We start from the raw sequence: 23,111 nt of genomic DNA, 5'->3' as shown, positions 1-23,111 counted from the left end.
ACTGTCGGTAAAGTCAAGTGGGTACTGTTCACACAATCAGTATGCTACAGGTGCAGTATTGCCACTGATCTTTCTTATATACATGAACAATTTTGCCATATGCAAGTACTGAGAAACAAATCAAGGCTTACCATTCCCACACCACAAACTGTTCCATCAGCCAAAGGCATGTGCTGAGTACGACAACCTTTGTGAACACCTTCCGTGCTTGTGCACCATAAGCGTTTGCATTGTTTCTAAAAAGAAAACAAGATTACTTTTGTTGTATCTGTAACACCATTTTAGACATTAGTTGTGACATTTGTATTGTTTTCTCATACTTTGTGGGCTTAGTGCTTCCTATAAGTACTACCATTTTTCAGAGATAAAACCCCACAAAAAGAAAATGGATTTTGCTTAAGGCCAGGAAGGAATGTGGACTATTTGAAACTGATCCTATTAGAAGTAGTACGTAACTTCATTACCTAATTCAATAGAAAATGTAATAAAAAGTATGTAAGAGATTACTGTTGATACTATGCAGCACAGTTTGCATGTAATGCCCAGAAAAAGACTTTTCTTCTTAAAAATATACTGACTAGAAAATTAAGAAAGCCTCCTTTTCAAATTGTTAAGAGACTCTTAACGGACAAATAACCTTTACGGATTACCAGATTTAGAAAGCAGTCTTCAATAACACCATCTTCAGGTCTTTGAATCCTCCTTTACTTTTCTATAATATTCCCATAAAGCCCAACTCCTTCTAAACAACATTTTACCTCATCAAAAGCTCCACTTAATTGTCTGAATCTGATCTTAATTTCTCTCCTTTAAACAGCTCCAACAAGACATTCAATACTAGTAGAGGTATTTGACAAGTTGGTCCAAACCTAACTCTACATGACATCCTGACAGTAACGAACGAAGTCATAATGTTATATTTGTATTTATTTCCAATTGCATTGGCCACATTATGTTTTCAAAACACAACTTATGTTTCAATATTAATCTACTCAAGCTTTCTTTCCAGATCCCAGTTTTGCTTTAAAGAAATTTTTGGTTAAGTATACAAAATGTACACTCTAACAGGCATGGAAATATTTTTTGATTCTTTGACAAAGAAGAGGGCATCTACACTTTGGACCAAACATTTAGAATGAATATTTGAATTAATATATTAACTTTCAAGATACAAATTTTTAAAAAGTGCTAAAAGAAGCAGATAAGAAAGACCTGTTAATGTAAGATAGAATCTATAAAGTAAAAACATTTGTACAAAGTGTTGAAATAATTCCTTTTCAGTATTTGCAGGAAGCCTTAATTTAAGCAGCTTTAGATCTTTTAAAGGAATTATAATCATGTTCAGATGTGCAAATCAAAATGAATGCATCATACTTTTTAATTCTATATATTTCTAGCATATAATGCTGCAATGCTCTCCACTGAAATTCTTCCCCCTTCAACAGAATGGAATCTGAGCTTTGGCATATTTCAGGATAAAATTCTTCCAAAACCAGAAGTCCTGAGATTTCAATTCTAAACCTACCTTCCAGTAATTTTTTAGTATAACTTGAGCATGACTTTGTGTGTTTTTCACTCACCAGATATGGGCACACTTGTGACCCAAGACCAAACATAAGTTCACACTGCTTGTTGACATCATACATTGACCCAGGCAGCTGAGAGGAAAGGTCATATATTCTTCCACTAGGTTTGTCCAGGAGGCATTCACCATAACCAGTACTGTTGTAAGAACGGGAACAAAATGTGAGTAAATCACTATGAATTCATTAGAAGCCTACTCACACAAGACACACACACATCTCAGTGGAGTTATGGTTTTGCATGCCTACCTCCCTATATAATAACTTTAATTAAAATTAATAAACCAGTTATTTGATTCTCCTTTATTGGATTTTGCATTAGATCCACCAAACAAAGCTTAAGTTTTTTTTTTTTGCTTTTTGGTTGTCATTTATTGCTTTCACATTCTTAGAGGAAAAAAATATGGTACTGCCTAAACTATACCTACCACTTATTTTTTAAATAACTTCTGAGAATAAAGTGTGCCTACTCTGACCTACTAAAGTCATACTAAAGATATTTTCAATAACCAATGCCACTATCTTAAAAAAAAATAAATAAATCTTCTTAGCTTTACATGTTGAGTGCAGCTTTAACAAAATCATGAATCATCCAAAGAGTTAAACACATGTATTTTTCTGGAGGACTGAGGCCCTACAAGTCAGTGGTTAAACCTAAGAACAACACAAAAACGTTATTTAAGCGATACCTTTAAAATACTTCTCAGACATGAAAAAAAAACGAAAGCAAACAAACAAACAAAAAAAAAACACAAAACAAAACCAAAAACGTAGCATTATATTGATACTTACTCAAGAAATTCAGTGATATATTTTTGACTGCATTTTGACCAGGTCCATGGACTTGTATGGTAATTTAAAGTTGGAGCCATCACATGGTATTGATGTTTAATTCCAGCTTCTTTACATTTAAAACTGTCATCATGAGGCACATTAAATCTGAAAAACAAAACAGACAAACTCCAAAACAAATTCAGCAATAATTAAATGAAACACTTTGTTGTAGCAGCAAATGCTTGAGTTTTGAGTTTGAAAATGCCTTAAAATTTAATGCGACTCACTTAATATGACTATCTGCTATTATGGCAATAGGTATCTTAAAAATGTCACACTAAATTCTCTTCTTATCCAAAATGCTCCTAACTATGTGGTGATGGGCACGGGAATAAAATTTACAATTACATAGTTCTTTATCTCAGCAGAAATCTCCAGTGTTGTGGGAGTATGGCAGTTTATAGGAACGATCCATCTCCTCAATTGAATATACAGGCCATTGCTAGACAGTCCAGAACATATTACCCCACTATTCACATCATAACTCTTACTATTCTGTAACAAAAATAAACTGCAGAGCACATCAACATCATATTTATGAAGCCAAAACATCGTTTTATTTTATATCTCAGTTTAAGTACCGTGACAAATGGCATGTATCTAAATGAACTTCCAGGCACATGAAAATCAACAAGCTAGCTACTGAGCTCTGTAACGTTGTCGTTACCTACACTGTGGCATGCCACATGCAGCTAGAGTATAGCACCTTTCTGCCATCACTGATGAGGTATGCTTCATAAAATAAAATGCTGTCATCTCCTCTTATTTTTCTGTGTAAAGTATTTCTCTTTGTGTTACTCTATTGTATTCTGAAAGGATCAAACACAAGGAAGAATATTTCTGTGTTATATTAACAATTGTCTTTTCTTAAAGGTAAATTCCTGTCAGGGCTTGAATACAGTTGGAGTTAACAGGAGCATGTTGCACATCTAAAAATATCTGTCCCAGCATCCCAACTTGTTCATATGACAAAAGGATGGAATACAGCTGTATGGCCAGTATTTCCCATAATTCAGGATACCAATCAGGTTATAAAATTCACAATTTCTCTACCTCTAGGTGGTGCGCAGACCTGGCTTACTGCAAGGGGCAAAAATAGTAACTCTTCTAAAAGGACATAGTAGACTGCATCCTCTTAGAAATGTAGAGCCCATTTCTGGAAATCAGTCATAATAAAAAGGAAATTAAAAAAAAAAAAATTACCTGCTGGGAAATAGGTACTTACACATGTCCAAGCTCATGCGCTATAGTAAAAGCAGCACTGAGTCCATTTTCTTCGCTTATAGAACAGCTGCGTAGTGGGTCACACATTGTACCTAGCTCTGCTAAACCTGCAAAATTGAATGCTTATATAAAAGCTTAACAGAATGAACGTTCATGTAGAAGGAGTGATTCTATAAACAAATACTATGGCACCTGAGTTGGAAGTCATGCTTCAACTATGCAGTAAATTTACACAAAACGAATAACCACCTGGCACCAAAGTATGTTCCAGGGCAGAATTGTGGGACTTAAATTTTGCATCTATTTTCTGATTTATTCCTAACTGATTTTTCTCCCTACAGTGAAATTCTCAAATTTTCTGTTACAAAACCATGCTGATTAAAAAAAAAAAAAAAAAAAAAAAAGAGTAACTCACCAAGGGTATCACACTTCTCTCTAGCTCTGCAGATATCTTCCCTTGAATGAAAAGATTTATTTAAAATTATTACAGCAAATAAAATAACATTTTTAAAGTATTTCACTGTTTCTATACTAATTACAGTAATTGCAAATCTGATTCACAATTTTTAATCTTACAGTCCATTCAAAAAATTTGCATTCTAGTGAAAGAAGTAATGTAAGTTAACCAGACAAAGCCCACAGTATTGCTTTCTATCTAGCTTGCAAAGAATAAAAATACAAATTCTGTATTATTTCTGTACAATGCAGAAGGTAGATCAAGCATGAAATGCTGACGAAAAATGTGCAGATTGCAGTATTCTTGAAACTACCTGATGTAGTCGACCATCTGCCAAAATAACAATATAAAATTCAGGACAAATATCAGTTTGAAGTGCTGGAATGTGTCCAACTTGAATACTGGGGGGAAAAAAAATAATGAAGAATAACAGCAAAAGAGATATTTCAGTGAGTGAACATCAGAACCTTCACTGGGGCAATTGTTGTACAAGAAAAATTTATACTAATATTTAAATGTTTTCCATTTGTAAGCTTTTGGTCGTTCTAATTATGCCTGAGCTATCTGGGAGCTGAATGTCACCGCATCTTTCAGCTGATTCCATTATGTACAACACCGTCCCTATCACATATAGGTACAATGGTTAACAACTTCATTTCCCTCTAACCATTTCAGGTCTAAGTAATTTCCATCATCTCTAATGAAAAGTTCATCAGATGGCTAGTAACCAACATGACACTGTCAGAGTAATTGTTCACGTATTGATAATCAGTGGTTTGGGAGGTGCAAGAGAGTCTTTATTCACTTCAATTGTCTATGAACAATATCAGTAAAATGGTTAAAAAGTGATGTCGTAAAATAGAAACTGAAACATTTGTCTCACCGAGCTGAGTAATTATGGCTATTTCAGATACTGTACCTAGTGATAAGAACAGCAGTATCATGATGAGAAGGGTGAGCATCATCCAAAGTGTTTTGTGCTTGCTGCCATAAGCAAAAATTACGAAGAGTAGTAGCTGCATTAAAAGTGATAGCTGGTCCTTCCTAAGCAAGAAATAGCCAAAAAAACTACTAAGGATTTTAATATTCATGCACTTGCACTTACTACTTTGTTATTTGTGCCCCTAGTCTGCTAAATAATGACTGTGCATGGAAAGGAAGTCAGCAGGACTCCACATAAGAGTTCACTCCCATTCTATAGGATCAGATCTTAATTTGGCTACAAGACACCAGTCATGAGAACCCATTATTTTATTCCAGGTATGTGAGCATGCATCATGTGTTAAATACTAAAAAAAAATAGTGACAAGACATTAATAATAAATATAAAAACATGTATTTGGAAAGCGTGTACTTCTTACAATCTTAAAATATTACAGCTGTTTGGGCTGAAAACGCTCTGTCAAAACCCTCTATAAAAGCTGTCATTTTCCTGCCATGTTTCCATACGTATAAACCAGTTATGTCATATATATAGTTATGCCATAAACTTTCATATACTATCTGATTTATGTTCATTTAGGTCAACAGGACATGCTAAGAGAGTTGAGGAAATATAGGAATCAAATAAAGGCTCTGCAGTTAACCTCACATTTCACATTTAGTCTCCTATTTCAAAACACAATTTTATAAGAAAATATTTTGTATTTAAAACTAAAAAATTTTAAACTTTGGAATTACAACGCAAATCTATGTGTTTTGTTTCTTCTATTAGAAAGAAATCTTCTTAATATTTATTTTTCCTACCTGTTCATTGTGAATTACAATTAATTTTACAATAACTATATTTATAAGATTTCCAATACTTGAATCTTTATAGATTGCTGCAACCTAAAGAGAAAAAAAAAAGTCCAAAGATTAGAATAAGCTCATCTGATAAACCGTATGTATTTTTGTCACACAAGCAAGTTATCAAAGAAAACCAAGTTGCTACACAACAGACATCCAATGCATCTGTCAGTACCTGTCTACCCAAGGATATGGTGAAAGACCCAAAACAGTTGCCCACCTTTTAATATCCAAATAGATGTATTTTTATATTAATTTCCAAGCACTTATATACCATGTTGAAATGCTAGTCTTAGAAGTATAATTATTATACGCTGTAAAACCTGTAGCTTACTGATAAAATATCAAAGAACGAACAAAAATAATGTTACTGTGACTACCACAGACATAAGCTGGTTTATGTGGATGATCTGGAGAACCAGTACCCAAAATATTAGAGTTTTAGAAAGCAAATTTGAACCAATAAGTTTTTGCCCTACCTTTTAATAGAAGCTGGACTGAGTTGTAAACCTGTATTGAACATATGCATGACACATACAAAGGTTTCTTTTCTCATTCATAAAATTCATATTTACATACCCAACAGTCATTTTTATATGTAATCTTGCAGCCAGATATTAAAAATCATGAGTCAATTCCATACACCAAAATGAACCACTTAAAAAGTTATTTTTCATAAAAACAGTAAAAAAGTTTATTCATTCTCAGTAACAGCTTCAGACATCACATCCATATGGATTCTGCAATTTGGCCTGAAGCAGTTGTTGAATGACAGCCATATCTAAACATGAGTTGCCACCAAACACAGAAGTACTGGCTTTCCTCCCTTCTGGCTTGTGCTAAGGCTACAAGAGTAACAGGATCAAGTAACTGATCCAGCTGCAAAACAGTGGGGTTTTTTTGGTTTTTTTGTTTTTTTTTTTTTTTTTTGTATGATGTTATATTGATCAACAGGAGCTTATTCCTGGTGCAGCCCCTCCAACACAGGTGCTGACAGAGGGAAAGGTGCAGAAGAACAGACATCTTTCAAAAGTAGCCTACACTTGAAATGGCTCAAATTGCTTGTGAAACCACAGCCCTGCTATGCATGAATCCTAATTCTGCTAAAAGTTGGAACTGACAGAGCACTGGCTCCCAATTCATACCATCTCTTTCTCTAAACTGGAGAGAGCACAATGCACAGTGTTGTGCTTCATTCCTTTGGTGATACACAGGCTGGAAATAGAGGACTTGATAAGGGCAGGGAAGTAGCCTGGGCTTTGGAATCCATGTGGAGAACATGCTTCAGAGCAGCACAGCTATTGTCTGCTTCCTTCCATATGGACTCCATCCTTGGTTACTAAACAGCAAGGGTCCAATTATTCTGAGGTGGGAATAAGAAGCATCTCTCAAGCACTCACTGAAGAATTCAGTTAGGCTGAGACACATTCAAAAGACATTTATCAAAGAAAAAGTGTCTGCAAAGGCTCAAGCACTACTGAGGCAAAAAGAGCTATCTAAATTTGAGTGAAATAAAACTACGATTTTGCTACTATCAAAACTACTTTTAAACTACCACAGTCAAGCTCATAATGTGTTCCTATAGTTTGAGATCCACTTTAATAAACCTAGAAAGTGTATTTCTGATTATCTATCCTCCTCATGAAATACCATAAACAGTCAAAGCATGCTTCTGAATGAATTGACATCTTAGAATAACATAATTATCACATTCATCCCAGCTCATCTAACTAGCAGTGAAATGTCCAAATTCCTTCAACAGTCAATGGAAGAGACCAGACAAACTATTATATAGACATGACTATGTGAAGATACATAGATATATGCATTTTCATACAAAAAAAGGTAAGATATTTCATTTCTCCATCCCCTTACTATGGAGGGAGATGTCTAACTTTCAGATGTATGAGGCTAAGGGAAATTAATTCCAGCCCAACTATTTCAAGTTTTATTTCTCTTTAGCAAAGAAGAAACAGAAGACAGGTTCATATGGCATTCCAAAATTATGTCAGAGAAGAATCTGAAATGAGATCTGTGAGGATATTTGGCTTATAATAGGAGGACACTTGTCTTGAGAACTGACACTCCTACCACGCAAGCTGATATAAGAGCCCTTACAACAGAATTTGTTACAGGATAAAACTATACAAGGAGATTACGTGCATATAGCATTAACAGAAAGATCTTCTATGGAACAGGTAACAAAGCCAGACTGTTTCATGTCCAGATTATAATGTTGAAGCAGGCACTGCTATAGAAATACAGTAAACAGAATCATGGAATGATTGGGGTTGGAAGGGACCCTCAAAGACCATCTAGTCCAACGCCACCCCAGCCACAGGCAGGGACACCTTCCACTACATCAGGTTGCTCAAAGCCCCATCCAACCTGGCCTTGAACCCTTCCAGGGAGGGGGCAGCCACAGCTTCTCTAGGCAACCTGTGCCAGTGTCTTACCACCCTCACAATAAAGAACTTCTTCCTCATATCTAATCTAAATCTACCCTCTTTCAGTTCAAAGCCATTAACCCTCACCCTATAACTACATGCCCTTGTAAGAAGTCTGTCCCCATCTTTCCTGTAGGCCCCCTTTAAGTACTGGACTGCCCCTATAAGGTCTTCCTGGAGCCTTCTCTCCTCCAGGCGGAACAACCCCAACTCTCTCATAGGAGAGGTGCTCCAGGCCTCTGATCGTCTTCATGGCCCTTCTCTGGACTCACTCCAACAGGTCCATGTCCTTCTTATGTTGGGGGCCCCAGAGATTAATGCAGTACTCCAGATGGGGGTCTCATGAGAACAGAGGGACAGAATCACCTCCCTCAACCTGCTGGTCATGCTTCTGTTGATGTGGCCCAGGATACAGTTGGCCTTCTGGGCTGTGAGTGCACACTGCTGGCTCATGTCCAGCTTTTCATCTACCAGTACCACCAAGTCCTCAGCAGAGCTGCTCTCAATCCACTCATCTTCCAGTCTGTATCAATACTAGGGATTGGCCTGATCCAGCTTCAAGATCTTGCACTTGGCCCTGTTTGTCTTTGTGAGGTTCACATGGGCCCACTCCTCAAGCCTGTCAAAGTTGCTCTGGGTGGCAACCATTCCCCCAGGTGGATCAAGTGAATCACCCAGCTTGGTATCATCTGCAAACTTGCTGAGGGTGCACTCAATCCCACTGTCCATGTCATTGATGAAGATATTAAATAATATTGGTCCCAGTACAAACCCTTGAGGGACACCACTCATTACTGATTTCCACTTGGACATTGAGCCATTAACTATAACTCTTCAGACATGGCCATCCATCTAGTTCCTTATCCATCTAACAGTCTACCCATCAAACCCGTATCTGCCCAATTTAGCAGACAGAATGTTGTGGGCAACTGTATCAAAGGCCTTACTGTCCAGTAGATGACATCTGTACCTCTTCCCTTGTCCACTGATGCAGTCACTCCATCATAGAAGGCCATTAAATTAGTCAGAAACATCTTTCAATTAACTTCTAAATCAGTCTAGTCAATATCTTGTTTTGGAACAGAAGGCTCTGAAATTCAGGGAACAGCTGCATTCCACTGGCTGTCATATAAAGAGCATAGAGGTCATCTGAGGTAGTGACACTTGTCACAGCAGACAAAAACCAATACAGGATTTGTGCAGCTCTACAAGGGGGGGGGGGGGTGTGTGTGTGTGCGCGTGTGTATATATACATGTATATATATAAAGTAGAATAAAGCAAAGGGATTGAGAACTGGATGGACGGGGGTGGGGTGTTAACTAGGTTCATTTAACAATAAACAATACCATGAGTGCCTAAAGTGTGGCTACCAACTTTCAGTGCAACATTACCCCTCAGTTTCTTAAAGGCCTCCTGTACCACCGTATGTGAGAGAAAGACTCATTTCTGATCATGGGTGATGAGAATGATCTGGGCAAGGAGGCCAGGCTGGAGCCTTCTTGGGATTAAAATTTAGCATTTCTTGTTCTTGTTTATGGTTATAACTGTAGTGGATGGATGTTTCCTCATGAACATTAACAGTCCCTTGAAAAAAAAAAAAAAATCTGTTACTGTTGTTTAAGTGGTGTCTGTTGAGGTTATCTACTAACAAAATCTAAAAACATAGAGAAGGCAAAGAAACCAACACAAAACCCAGTCAAGTGTCCTCCCTCCTGCCTGTTGACACAACGTCCATTTAAAATATGTGAGTAAAATTGTTTCTTAAAAACCCAATACAACTTATATCTCAGAGGAGATGTATTAGACTAAGATAAGAAGAGAGAAGAATATCTCATTGCACACCTGAAAAGAATCTGTTGCAGGACCTTCAACACCATATCCATGCACCATCTGAATTATCTACTGGCTATGTTTGTCTGGAGAACAGCTGAGGCCTGAAACAATGTCACTTCGATGCCAGAGGCCAGTAGTTCTTGCCAGAATCTGAAGCATACTTTCTCTCATACTGGAGACAGGTAAGCTCATGCTAAATGTAAAAGCAACATGCTCTTATTAACCCTATGCTTGAGTCAAAGTATGGATCCTTTGGCTCATGGGCACTTTCATGACCTCCAAGCATTCAGTTATTACAACTGCTTTTGAAAGATCAAAAAGTAAGACTCTGTGCTGATAATAAGATGCCCATACCAGTGAAGTAAGGTATATTCTGCTGGCTGGCTGAACACATGCGTGAAGAGAAAAATCCTGAGAGTTGAAAACCACAAACCAGACTTGAAGATTTACCTAGGGAACTGTACAGGCTAAAATCACCAACTGGGACTTGAAATGATTGATCAATGCAGGGAAGCATTAAAGATCGGAATATGAGATTCTTATTTTTAGTAAAAAAAAAAAAAAAAAAAGGATAAGTACTCTCCACTCCTATCTAAGGATATCTCTTTCACTGCTCTTATTGGAAGCATTCATGAAAAAGGATGATGAAATGGGATATAAATTTGATAGAATACAGTATTTCTTTACAACTTCCAGATCTACTTGCTTTACAGTGATCTAAATCCAGGCTTCACAGAAGTAGAAAGTAATAGCCAAGTCTAAGAGAAATTAGTTTCAAGAGATTTTTCAGACTCTTAACACCAGCATCAACACCACAGAACAGTTCAGACTGCACAGCAACAAAGAAAGGAAACTATATATATATATATATACACACACACACATATATATAAATTAAGCTAGTTACCCTTCAGTGGAAGGATCACAGCTTTCATCTTCATGAAATTCTCAAAGATTAAGTCAGATCTTGTCATCACCACAGCTATGGCAGCCAGGTAACTAGAAGCAACTTGGTCATAACAGCTTAGTTGATATCCTTGTTAAAACTGTCCATTAAACTAGAATTGTGAATTATGGTAAAATGCTCTATTTAGAAAAAAGGGCTAGTACACAAGCAAATACATCTAGAGGGTAGAAGATAAGTAAATAATACACCCAAGTTAAACTGGACTTCTTCAGCTCTTTTTTCCTAAATGTTGTATCACAGGGCCTTTTTCTTTCCCCTCGTCTGTTACGCACAACTATGGTACCAGGAGAATACACACATTCATATCCCTTGAAAGAAACACAATAGCACTTCTCAGCGCACGTCTTCTGTAGGCTCCAACAATCTCTTATTTATGACTGTGGTGCTGAAAGGATGTAAGATATCCAGTATCTGGGAGATTTCTCCTTCACCTCTTCTATGACCATATCCTGATTCTGTCATATTTCATAAGGACCCAGAATTGCCTGAAGTCACAAGATAAAGAAGTCATCACAGCTTTTATTGCTTCACTGAGAGAATGAGATCTGTGTTATTTCTGTTGGTGTTGCTCCTATTCTGTTCAAACCATATTTCTGTACAAACCTGGGCTTTCACTAATGGAAGCTAATGCTGGCAGAGACTTCTCATGCAAACTTGCACAAGTATACCTACATACCTCAGTGTCACCATCTTTTTCCCCTACAAGTTTTAATTCATCTCCTGTCCGTCATCCAAGTCTTCAATCTACCATCCCCTGCATGAACCAAGTAAAGGTTTGTTCTAGACAACTCTCTGTTGTGATCTAGTAAAGGCAAAAAGAAAGAATACATCCCTTTTAAAGACTGAGTCACCCTGCCAGGAATGCCTGTGCTCTATCTTAGCTCTAGCTTGGGACTGAGATGTTTGCAAACATATCCCTTTAATATTGCAATAACTCAGTAAACGATAACTTATCATCATCTACAGCCTTTTGATGAAAATACGCACCAAGGCTATAACTGGATCACATCAAATGCCATCTTGTACAACTCTGATGTCAAAGCAACCTTCTTTTCCATATCTGAAAAGCTACCTGAAAAGATCATTTCACAAGGCACAACCATAGCCAGGCTTCTCTAGTCATTAGAAGCTACTCAAAGACAGACATATGAGTGTTGCTTAGCAAAATGTCTCCTTATACACAAGTCCCAGGTAGCTTAGAGCAAGGCCTTTGTCATAATTAAACAGTACCAAGTCTTCACTGTTAGGACAGACCCTGAACCCTGTACCACTGAAGAGAAAGTCGGAGATAAGTACTAGACTAATCATTAAATATCTAATTAACAACCACCACCATCACCTAGGTAACAATAGTAGTAAATAGCACTGACAGCAGTGAAGTGTAAAGATGGGCAAGTATGTGCCTGCGTACATACTGCAAAATTTCATAGAACCATTTACGTTGGAAAAGGCCTTTAAGATCAAGTCCAACCGCTAACCTAACACTGCCAAGTCCACCACTAAACCCTGTCCCTGAGCACCACATCTACACGTCTTTTAAATACCTCTAGGGATGGTGACTCAACCACTTCCCTGGGCAGCCTGTTCCAATGTTTAACAACCCTTTCAGGGAACAATTTTTTCCTAATACACAATCTAAACCTTCCCAGGTGCAACCTTAGGCCATTTCCTCTCCTCCTATCACTTGTTACTTGGGATAAGAGACCAACACCCACCTCATTACAACCTCCTTTCAGGTAGTTGTAGAGAACGATAAGGTCTCCCCTGAGCCTCCTTTTCTCCAGGCTAAACCACGCCAGTTCCCTCAGCCACTACTCATAAGACTTGTGCTCTAGACCCTTCACCAGCTTCACTACTCTTCTCTGGACACGCTCCAGCACCTCAGTATCTTTCTTGCAGTGAGGGGCCCAAAACTGACACAGTATTCAAGGTACGGCCTCACCAGTGCCGAGCACAGGGGGACAATCACTTCCCTCGTCCCACTGGCCACACTATTTCTGATACAAGCCAGGATGCTATAGGCCTTCTTGGCCACCTGAACACACTGCTGGCTCTAATACATCTGTATTAGCTGGTGGACCTCAAATGTAGTGAGGTATATGACATTTCATATACAGGCACCCTGGAGCTGGAATACAAGGACAGTCACAATTTAAAAAACAGTAAGGATTTCTTATAAACATATAGATATCCATATGTATGTCAAGATCAGCAACAAGTATAGCTCAGAGAATTTTGTATGAATAATACTTTGAAAAGAATTGTTTTCAGCTATGTATATTCATTGGGGTATACTCAAATATTCATTTTGCTTTTAACTACATCAAAATGCAACAGATCATGTGGTTTTGTACATACAGAACAAGAAACAAATTAAGATACAGAACCTAAGCACAAAACACCTTTGTGCTGGATCTCTACATTTCACTGAATGAGAGATAAAAAGCACTGAAGATTACTAGTAATACACTAATCTGAGTGAAAAAGTGGTATAATACACGTTTAGTAGTCTAAGTAGTAGATGCAAGGATCAATATGCTCATCACTAAGTTCTGAATTTAAAAATATTTATTGTCTTCCAGATGGTAGTCATACAAATTAAATGATTAGCCTACAAATTATTCAAGTCTACTGTCTGTTTTTAAATTATAACTATATGACAGAATCAGCAATGTCAAATATTCTTAAAAAGCTAGTATGCATCTATGTTTTCACAGTGTTATAGAGAGATAAACTGTTAACAGCTGTATAGTATGAACTGCAAAGGAAGTATAAAAACATATTTTAAATTAATCCCATATATATTAAGACAAACAAATTTGGATGCTTTTTAATAATGGGGGCAGCACACCGAGGTGCACAGATCCTTCCACACAGGAAATATTTCATGATCAGTGCTGAGGATTAGCTGTCAGAATGGAAAAAAAAAAAAAATATATATATATATAAACAAGGCTAAAACTAGAAAATTTTTTTGCTGTTAAGGCCTGTTACTCACTGCCTTACATGTTACATCTCAGTAAATTACTGTTGCCACAAAACATTACTAAAACAACAGTATCTATTTCAAGGTTCTTTGAAAGCAGCTTGATTTGCATAGATCTGAAAGACTACACAGTGAACAAAATTATGGAGGGTCAAAGCCATTTATGTGCAGTCCAAGTTAGGAACCTGTCTTGATGAAAACTAAAAATACCAGCTTTTAGTACCATGTTATAATGGTACTATTCTACCATTATATAATGTCATTTTATGATTTCACAGCCTCACTGCAAATTACATGATCTAAATTGATGCTGTCTCAATCCTCTCCTTGAATGCATGGCTACCCCCCTCCCATGCTCCAACTCTAGCACTCACATGACTGGGCAGTCGGCCAAGTTCATGATCTGAGCTGGCCAACATAGCCCTACCTCAGGTGGTTTTACGCATCAGGTTTTCTTTTCAGAAAGGCCAGATTATGAAGTATTTGCCACAAGCAGACTAAGAACAGACCAAAAAGATTTTTGCTACCAAACAAACTATATAAACAGTAGATTTCTTAAAAAGATATCAATAATCAGGTACCTGACTCAGAAAATGAGGACAGTACCTCAAAATGTATCATGGAGCCAGATTTGATAAGGTTTCGGTGCTTTTACAGTAAAGTCCAGTGTGTTAATGAATTATTTCAGCTGATAAGATCAAGCCTTCATATTGGGAACCTTCAAACTGTCATGACATAAGATAGAGTCCTCCAGCTACTAAATCTATTAAGGCAATACCTACTGCCTGCTCTGCTGATGAAATGCTTGGAGGAACAAGAAAGAACACTAAGTTAAGCAATCACAGTTTTCTTTATTATTATATTCATAATTTCATATTAAATAATGCCACTGTATTGTATTCCAGTACAAAAGTTTTGATAAAGTCATACTGCAAAGGTATTCCTTGTACTTTTAAATACATATTTCAGTCAGAACTAGTAAGAATTTCCAAGACATAGTGTAAATACTGTGAATACTCATCCTGCCAAGATTTATGCAATTTTAAAGAAATGAGAAAATGCATTCCAGTTCCAGTTCAATGGGATTACTTGCATGCTGAGAGTTAAGCCTTTTCAGGTTCAATTGGATGAGTGACAAGACACTTAAAACCCTAAAAATATTTAGCAGTATATTTCAGTTCTTATTTTCCACTCATAAAACAGTATCCTATAGCAGCAAGTTTACTTTGGTGGCTTATTGATGCCAAAAAAATAAAATAAGAAAAAAAAAAAAAAAGAAAAATGGGCCATGATTTCAAAGGTTCTTCTGGGGGCTAGATGTCTAAGTTTCATTAAAATTTAATGGGATTTATATGCTTAAACTTTTTAGGTTTCTTTAAAATCCAAGCCAAAACTGAATATCCTTAAAAGTTTCAGAAAGATTATAGGAGTAGAGTATAATGCTTGATTCATTTAAAATGCCAGCAACCTGACAATTTCCCATAACAGGAGAAGTTGCTTGACCAGACATAAGTACCAGTTAAATTTAATAATCAAAACTATCTGTAGAATGGCAGAAAGGATAAAATAGTTTAATTTCTTCCCTTTATGCATAATGAAATAAGACTAATAATGGTTCTATTTCAAACACTAAAAGCTGTGGTCAAGAAATGATCCACCAGCATAATGATGAATTCTAATACAGATTACATAGCAAAAACTGGTAGTCATCTGTGTTCCTATTCTTCACATTTATTACTAGCTTACTGAAAAAAGTAAGTATTATAGGGAAGGAGAAGGAAGAGAAAAAAAGAAACTGAAGACTGTGTCTTCATATGCATTATTTGATTTGTTTGACAAAGCAATATGAGTATAGGCTTGGACCAGATGACTGCCAAAGGTCCCTTACAAGTTAAATTACTCTGCGATTCTACAACATCACTGAAATGCTTCAAAGAGGAGGGATATGAGCTGGGATACATATTCTTGGGGTGAGGTGGGGAGAAAGTTAACTGGACTCTGAAGAAAATATTTCAGGATTAAGATCTGATTTTATATTAAAAAAAAAAAAAAAAAACAAAACAAAAAAAAAAAAACAACACCAAACAAAAAAAAACCACCAATCTGCATTCCTAAAAGCTAAATGTTTCTAGAAATCACATTCTGAAGTTTTAAGATTACCTTCCAAAGTAGCAGATGTACATGTGGAAAAAGAGTTGCCAGAAGATGCCAGCTATACATGTCGTGGTTTGAGCCTGGTCAGCAGACAACCACCACACAGCCACTCTCTCTCCCTTCTCTTCCAGCAATAAGAAGGGACAGAGAGCCAGGCTTGGGGTTCGAGATAGGACTGGGATGGGGAAAAATTGCCCTTTATGGGCACGAGCAAAAGGCAGACTCGTGAGGGGAAGAAAAAAAAAAAACATACATTTATTATAGACACTAACAACACATAACAGAGTAGGACAGTGAGAAGCATTGCCACATCTTGAGAACACCTTCCCCCCACCCCTCCCTTCTTCCCGGGATCAGCTCTGCTCCCGATATCTCTACCTCCTCCCCCAGTGGCGCAGGGGCAGGGAATGGGGGGTGCAGTCAGCGCTGCCACTCTCTCCATCTTCAGTGGGGGGAGCTTCTGGAACTTGTTCCCCCTGCTCCATCGTGGTCCCCCTCTCACAGGAGACAGTCCTCCACAAACTTTCTCAGACATGAGTCCCTCCCACGGGCCACAGCGTTCCCCACACTGCTCCGTCATGGGTCACCAACTTTCTCCAACTGGATTCCCTCCCACGGCTGCAGCCCTTCCCGAGCTGCTCCGGTGTGGGACACCCCTGCACGCTGCAATCCTCCCAGCACTGAATTACAGCAGTGGGGCTGCCTTTTCCCACGAGACCCCGGCCTTCTTCGGGCACAGCACCTTGATCAACCAGGTGAAAAGCACAGGCCATAAATCAATGTCTGCTCCACCGTAGATCTTCATGGGTGGCAGGGGGGGCCGCCCTGCCGTCTCACCACAGGATACAGGGGGGTCTCTGCTCCGGCACACCTCCCCCCTCCTTTCTTCCTCTGTTCCTCCACTGACCTTGGTGTTCACGCAGCTGCTGCAACTCCTCCTCACAAGTCCCACTGCTCATCACCAGGTCCCTTCTTAAATACGTTATTGCAGAGGCGCAGCTGATTGGCTCAGTTTTCGAGCAGAGGTGGAGCTGACATGGAGCTGGGGGAGCTTTGAGAAGCTTCTCACAGGGGGCGACCCCTATAGCCCCCTCCCCTGCCACCAAAAAAACTCCACCACTCGCTCAACCCAGGACAACATCTTACTATCTAATCTACTGTGGTATTCAAAGATATTAAATTCACATTAAAGATGTAGTGTTTTATTGTATGCCATTACCTGAAAGACAGTAATAACTGCCCTGAGCCCTAGTTTTACAGTATAGATAAGTAAGCGCAAGAATGAAATCACAAGCTTTTTAGCAAAAACTGGTATTCTTTCACTCATATATATATATACACACACACATATATAATGTTAAATGCTAGGACCTTAAACACAGTTCATATAGACTCTCTTTAGCAGCAATTATACAATGCATATCCTATTTACCTAGAAGTCCAATCATGTAAGTAAAAAGACAAGATACATTGCACCATAAGGAATAGTGGTTGAATGTACACCATCTACAGATGCAGGAACTGTGGTTGTTCTTAAAGAATACCAGGAATTAAATTAGTTGAAATCACAATACCTCATGGAAATTATAAAATAGTTGTTTAATTTCATCTTACTGTAAAGCTTTGTAAAAAAAAGATTTCATTTTAAAATAGTGTTTTGACCACTTCATTTTGGTATGAAGTGCAAAATGAAGTACAGCTCTATTAAAAAAGTAACTTTATAAGATATGGCATCTTTGGGATCAGTTGTTTCTGAAAGGATTCCGAATTCAGTCTGTACTATAAGTTAAAGGAAAAATAAAAATCTACCTTTAAATACTGAGTTTTCTTTTTGGTAATACATGAACTTTCAAAACTTCACACCACTGCTGGTAGAAAAAAAAAAATAAGACTTTATCAAATTAACATATGTTAATCTCCCTTAAAATTTCATTATTTTTCTTATAATCCAATCTTCTACAATTAGATCTGTGTAATAGGTATCAGCACCTCTACTGCCATCAGACAAAGATCTAAACATTAGAGTGAACAGAACACATTTCAGCTGCCTAACTACACATTATCTAGTGCCACTTCAGATTCTATAGATTATCAGACACCTATACAGAACTGGCAGATACAACACGATCTACAGGAGACTTGAACACCTTCAGGAAGCAGCAGCTGAGGCCAAGTCAGATGTCCTATGGCATCCTAAATGGCACTGGACATTTCTACAAAGCAAATTAATTGATCCTAGTGGAAACTAGAGAGCTATTCTGTTCATCCACAGGTAGACGTCTTGTTGGTCAAGTGAATGGCTCTCTTATTTAAAGCAGATATCTCCAGGTACCTATATGTAGGTGTCTTAATTTGTAAGCCCAAAGTTAGATGCAGTTTCAAGTAAAATGGACTTCTTGAATACATGGAAGGACATAAATCTGGACATAATTACTATGCAGAATATTTTAGCACGCCTTTTCCTAAAAAGGAGTTCAACAGATGTCATGGTAAACCTTTTGATTTTACAGCTTACTGTATTATATCCTAAATCAATACAAGAAGCGTTTTTTTGGTTCAAGAAAGAATTCACCACAGAGAGAGCTCAACTAAATTATGCCAACTCAAAGTCTGACCCTTATTAATTTGAAATTACTTGAAAAAACTAGGATTACTATAACCGAGCATTTTTTCCACAATGCCTTTTAACCTCTGTCTGCTGTAATCAATCCATATGTTTAACTCACTGAAGCTTAAGCATTCTTCTAATGCAACAGCAAATCAGGAAATAAGGCACAGCATTTCACCTACACACCTTACTGCATTAAACTAAAAAGATCCATGATTTTAAGTTTTGGCCCTATGGGGTGATTTTATGTTTATAGAATCTCTTTCTTTTAATACAGAATTCAGTCATACCAGAAGACAAGGAGGTTGCAGAAGAGAAAACAAAATAACAGAAGTGGAAATGCTAATATTTAAGAACTTAAGTGTACTTACTATTGACATCAGTGTTAGTATGTAGTGCTGTAAATTCTGCCCATGGTGACGAACCATTTTGGTGTCAGCTGTAACCATCACTTCTACATATCTTGGATAGGAAAGAAAACGTTTTTTCCTGGAATGTGGATTGCCACCATCCTCTATAGAGAGGTTATTTAAAGCATACTTCAAACTGAGAGACTTCTGTAAAACATTGCTCTCTTCATTTAAACTGCTGAAGGTTGGATGTAATAAAGTGCTCTTCTTCAACTCTTTTTCTATAAAGTAAAAAAATATTCACTGTTGAATGCAGTTTCCAAATTTAAAGAGAAAAAGAAGCAAAAGGCTGCCCAAAACACCCAAAGCAAACTTATTCCAAGAGAACCTGTGCAAGAATTAAAAAAAAAAATATTAAACATGGAAGGCTGCAGTAGAAACATCTAATTAGACATCTTATAAATTACCATATAGTTTATCATAGATGGATTCATTGTTAAAAAAATAGTTGAGAGAGCAGTATTATACAGTTCCTAGAATGCAGTATAATCCAAACAGGCAGGCTGGAAGAAGATTAGCACTACAGTTTAAGCAGTGCCAAGGAAGCAAGGTAATTAAACAAAATATGTATTTTTACACATAAACCTTTGACACCAACAGAATCAAAGACTGAACCTAAGTCCTTAATTCACATCCCTACTGACTTTTTCATTTATATAGCATTATTTTTATATAAATAGAGTTTACTTCATAAGCAAGGACACATCAAAAGCCTTCAGTGACTTCCTTGACAGCTTTGTAGCATCAGGTTCTAAAGGAAATACAGAACTTACCCAGATACCTCCAAACTAAGTACTCTAATACTTTAGGTTATGCTGTATAGCCCAGACACCAGAGTCTTCTGATGTCCAATACATAAAAACCATGCATTGATCAGGGTGTCACCTTAGCAATACCCCACAAAAATACATATCTGAATTCTCTCTACTCTCCAGAACTTAAGCTCCTAACTAGACACTTCAGCCCCCTCAGAACAAACATCCACCACCTTTCTGGAAGCTGGACTTCCTCTTAAAAGTAGCTGCCAAAGGACAGGTCTACTAATCCTTTAATTCTAATGACTTAGTGACTACAACCCTGAATCAAGAATTCAGAGATCCCAACTCTGTCACCCTCAACTTGGGAGGAACTTGACAGATCAGTACTCTGTCATCTTTAAAGTTAGGGCAGAGTATAGCCAGAAAACAACAGCAGAAGGACAACACTAAGCACCTAAAAATTTGCTGAGTAATTATCTAGAAGTTAGTCACAAACTATAGCTATAATAATTTCAAAAACTATTAGCACTAACAATAACGAGGGGAAAATTAGGGGACTAGCTTTGAAAAGGATATTGTTCATGAGTACCTACACGTATTAGATGTGTTCAGACTGACCAAGTTTGATGCACTGAAGAGAACTGGCTGAAGCAATCTCATATGTACATTATCTTTACTAGGTCACAGAAGGTATCTGAGATTTCAGAGTACTTGGCAAAACAGGAAACAATCTATACTTGAAGTAGGAGTTTAAAGACAACCTGAATTTATGGACCAGCCAAAACCAATTTAATACCAGAACAAATCAGATTAAGTTTGTTTATAAACACCAGAAATCAACAAGTGGATGAGTAATAGCCGTCTTATTTGCCAAAAACATTATGGTAAACTCAGATGAGCTTCTCTGTATTAAGGAAACAGGATTTATGGACAGAGGAAGTGCAGCAGATGTCCTATCCTGAGTTGAGTAAGGTTTGCACCAGTGTTTTCAATTAATTTTTCATCAACAAGTTAGTTTAGAAGAAACCAGGATAAAATGAGGAATATACTAGACAATTTTAGAAGTAACTATCATGGTCCAATTTCAAACAAAAAAGATGTACTGAATGCTACTCCTCTCCATATTCTCTCTCAAGGTTCACTTACTAGAGAAACTCTCATGATCAGAAGTATTGCTAGATACCCTCTGCTCCTCCTTAAAGGAAGGATACGAACAACCAGGCAAGACTAACATAAAGAAGAGATTTGTCTCCTTTAATAAGGACAGAAATACAACATGAGGTTTTTCTCCATGAACATCTCTGCAACCTTGCTCCTCCAAAAATTACAGTAATCCCTGGCTCACAATCTTTTGTAGTTGGTCAAATAAACAGAAAGGGGGGAATGACCATGTTCTTAATGCTTGGAGACTTTCTCACACTAGGTTGCTTATTCAATAGAATTATCATATGCAACATGGAAAAAAAAAAAAAAAACCCACACAAACAAAAAACCAAACAAACAAAACCACAAAAAAAAAAAAAATCAAAAAAACCCACACCACAACTGCAAAACCTCTACTTTGATTCCATACATAATATTCATCATTAAAAAGAGAATCAGAAATAAGAATTGTCTGATTTTCAAACAAAGGATTAACTACTTGTTCTGCAAGGACAATAAATTAATAGATAGCATCAGCTTCCTAAAATATAGCTAAAGAAAAGAAATACCTTTCACTAGCATTTGTTGAATGCAAGATCATAATGGTTGCTTTCTGGCCTTAATATATACAGAAAATCAGAGTTCTCAGCATATTGTTTCCAAGTATAAAATATGCTTTAATAATTTTCCAAAATTAAAATCACTAGCTACTCAAGCTACACCATTATTTTTGCTATTTATCATTTTCAAACATCTAGACAGATGTTCCCTAAGGAAATAAAATTGGAATGGTATTATATTCCTCCTCTTCAGATAGTCATATTTATGTACTCAGCTTTGCTTAATCATCCCTGAAGTGCAAGTACATTCAAAAATGCATAAATGCAAATTCCAATCTCATGAAAGGTATAGAATTTTAATTAGACAGGATGTTTCTAAATGCCAAGCTGAACCAAATATAAGCTGCTTTCTCCTATTGTGAATCTCCACCCAGTTGTGCTTTCTTTGAAGCCCAATAAACAAAGCCTGTATGCTTCTATCAAAAGCAAAAGAAAAGCATTTATGTCAATAGCCTTAAAGTTTCCAACACAATGAAAAATATTTTTTAAATGGTACTAGTATAATAGTAAAGGTTAAGAAGTGCATTGCTCAGGCAAGATCTTCAAAGGCTTCTACATTATTATATCTCAAAGCAGATGGTATCTCAGTGTTTAGAATGGGTCTATGGACACCTACAATCTCAAATAAATCCTTTTTAATCCCATTCTTTTGTCTAGTTTTTGTACTTTGATTGTAGCTGCAGGTGCCTTTTTCACATCATACTATTTTCCAACTACAAAGATGCATGCATAACTATGAAAAACCACTGAGTTTTCTGCCCCACTAAAAAACACGTTAAAGCACAGTGCTTTCTACCCACTGCTTCATGGCTTAAATAAAGCTTTTTTGTCCTTCATACTCACTTTCACTGCATATGTTCTCACTCTTAACTTACTTTGCTTAATCATTAACCTATATACTGTGAAGCTATGAAAGAACAACCATACACTTGCCCCATATCCTAATAGTATGCTTGTAAATTACTCCATTTTAACTGAAACTAAAAAATTATTACAATGTAGTATGAGTAAATTATTAAAACACTCATAAGGACAAAAATCTACATTAATGGGTAATATTAGATACTTCCATTATTAAGGGAGACAGATATCTTGCATTACCTGTTAAATTGAAAGAAGTTCGTTATCTTTTGTGAATATAAGCAACAACTCCTGCAGATCTATTCTTTAAATGTTTACATATGGGACAACAGAGGTGTAAAAGTAAACCCACAGAGAAGTTATCACAATATCATGAATTTTAGGGTCTTTTTACATGCACATTTTGGCCTACATTTGAATTAGCCACTGGCAGAAAA

At 37.0% G+C, this 23,111-nt stretch overlaps 1 protein-coding gene across 2 annotated transcripts in view; it reads right to left on the bottom strand.

Annotated features, from left to right (window-relative positions):
* Positions 1-23,111, bottom strand: part of ADAMTS20 (ADAM metallopeptidase with thrombospondin type 1 motif 20) — a 103,845-nt gene that overhangs the window by 66,544 nt on the left and 14,190 nt on the right. For both annotated transcript variants that reach the window (XM_042792774.1, XM_042792775.1), the window contains exons 4-11: positions 19,254-19,513; positions 5,845-5,928; positions 5,018-5,142; positions 4,057-4,097; positions 3,643-3,748; positions 2,376-2,522; positions 1,581-1,722; positions 132-236 (exon numbers count right to left, since the gene is read on the bottom strand). In XM_042792774.1, coding sequence (XP_042648708.1) covers positions 132-236; positions 1,581-1,722; positions 2,376-2,522; positions 3,643-3,748; positions 4,057-4,097; positions 5,018-5,142; positions 5,845-5,928; positions 19,254-19,513 — 1,010 coding nt within the window. The remainder of the gene's footprint in view (positions 1-131; positions 237-1,580; positions 1,723-2,375; positions 2,523-3,642; positions 3,749-4,056; positions 4,098-5,017; positions 5,143-5,844; positions 5,929-19,253; positions 19,514-23,111) is intronic.

This window comes from Tyto alba, unplaced genomic scaffold (assembly GCF_018691265.1).
Source record: "Tyto alba isolate M040663 unplaced genomic scaffold, T.alba_DEE_v4.0 Super-Scaffold_2, whole genome shotgun sequence".
NCBI classification, from domain to species: domain Eukaryota; kingdom Metazoa; phylum Chordata; class Aves; order Strigiformes; family Tytonidae; genus Tyto; species Tyto alba.
Note: the sequence above shows the minus strand (reverse complement) of the source record. Positions and strands in the feature narration are given on the sequence as shown.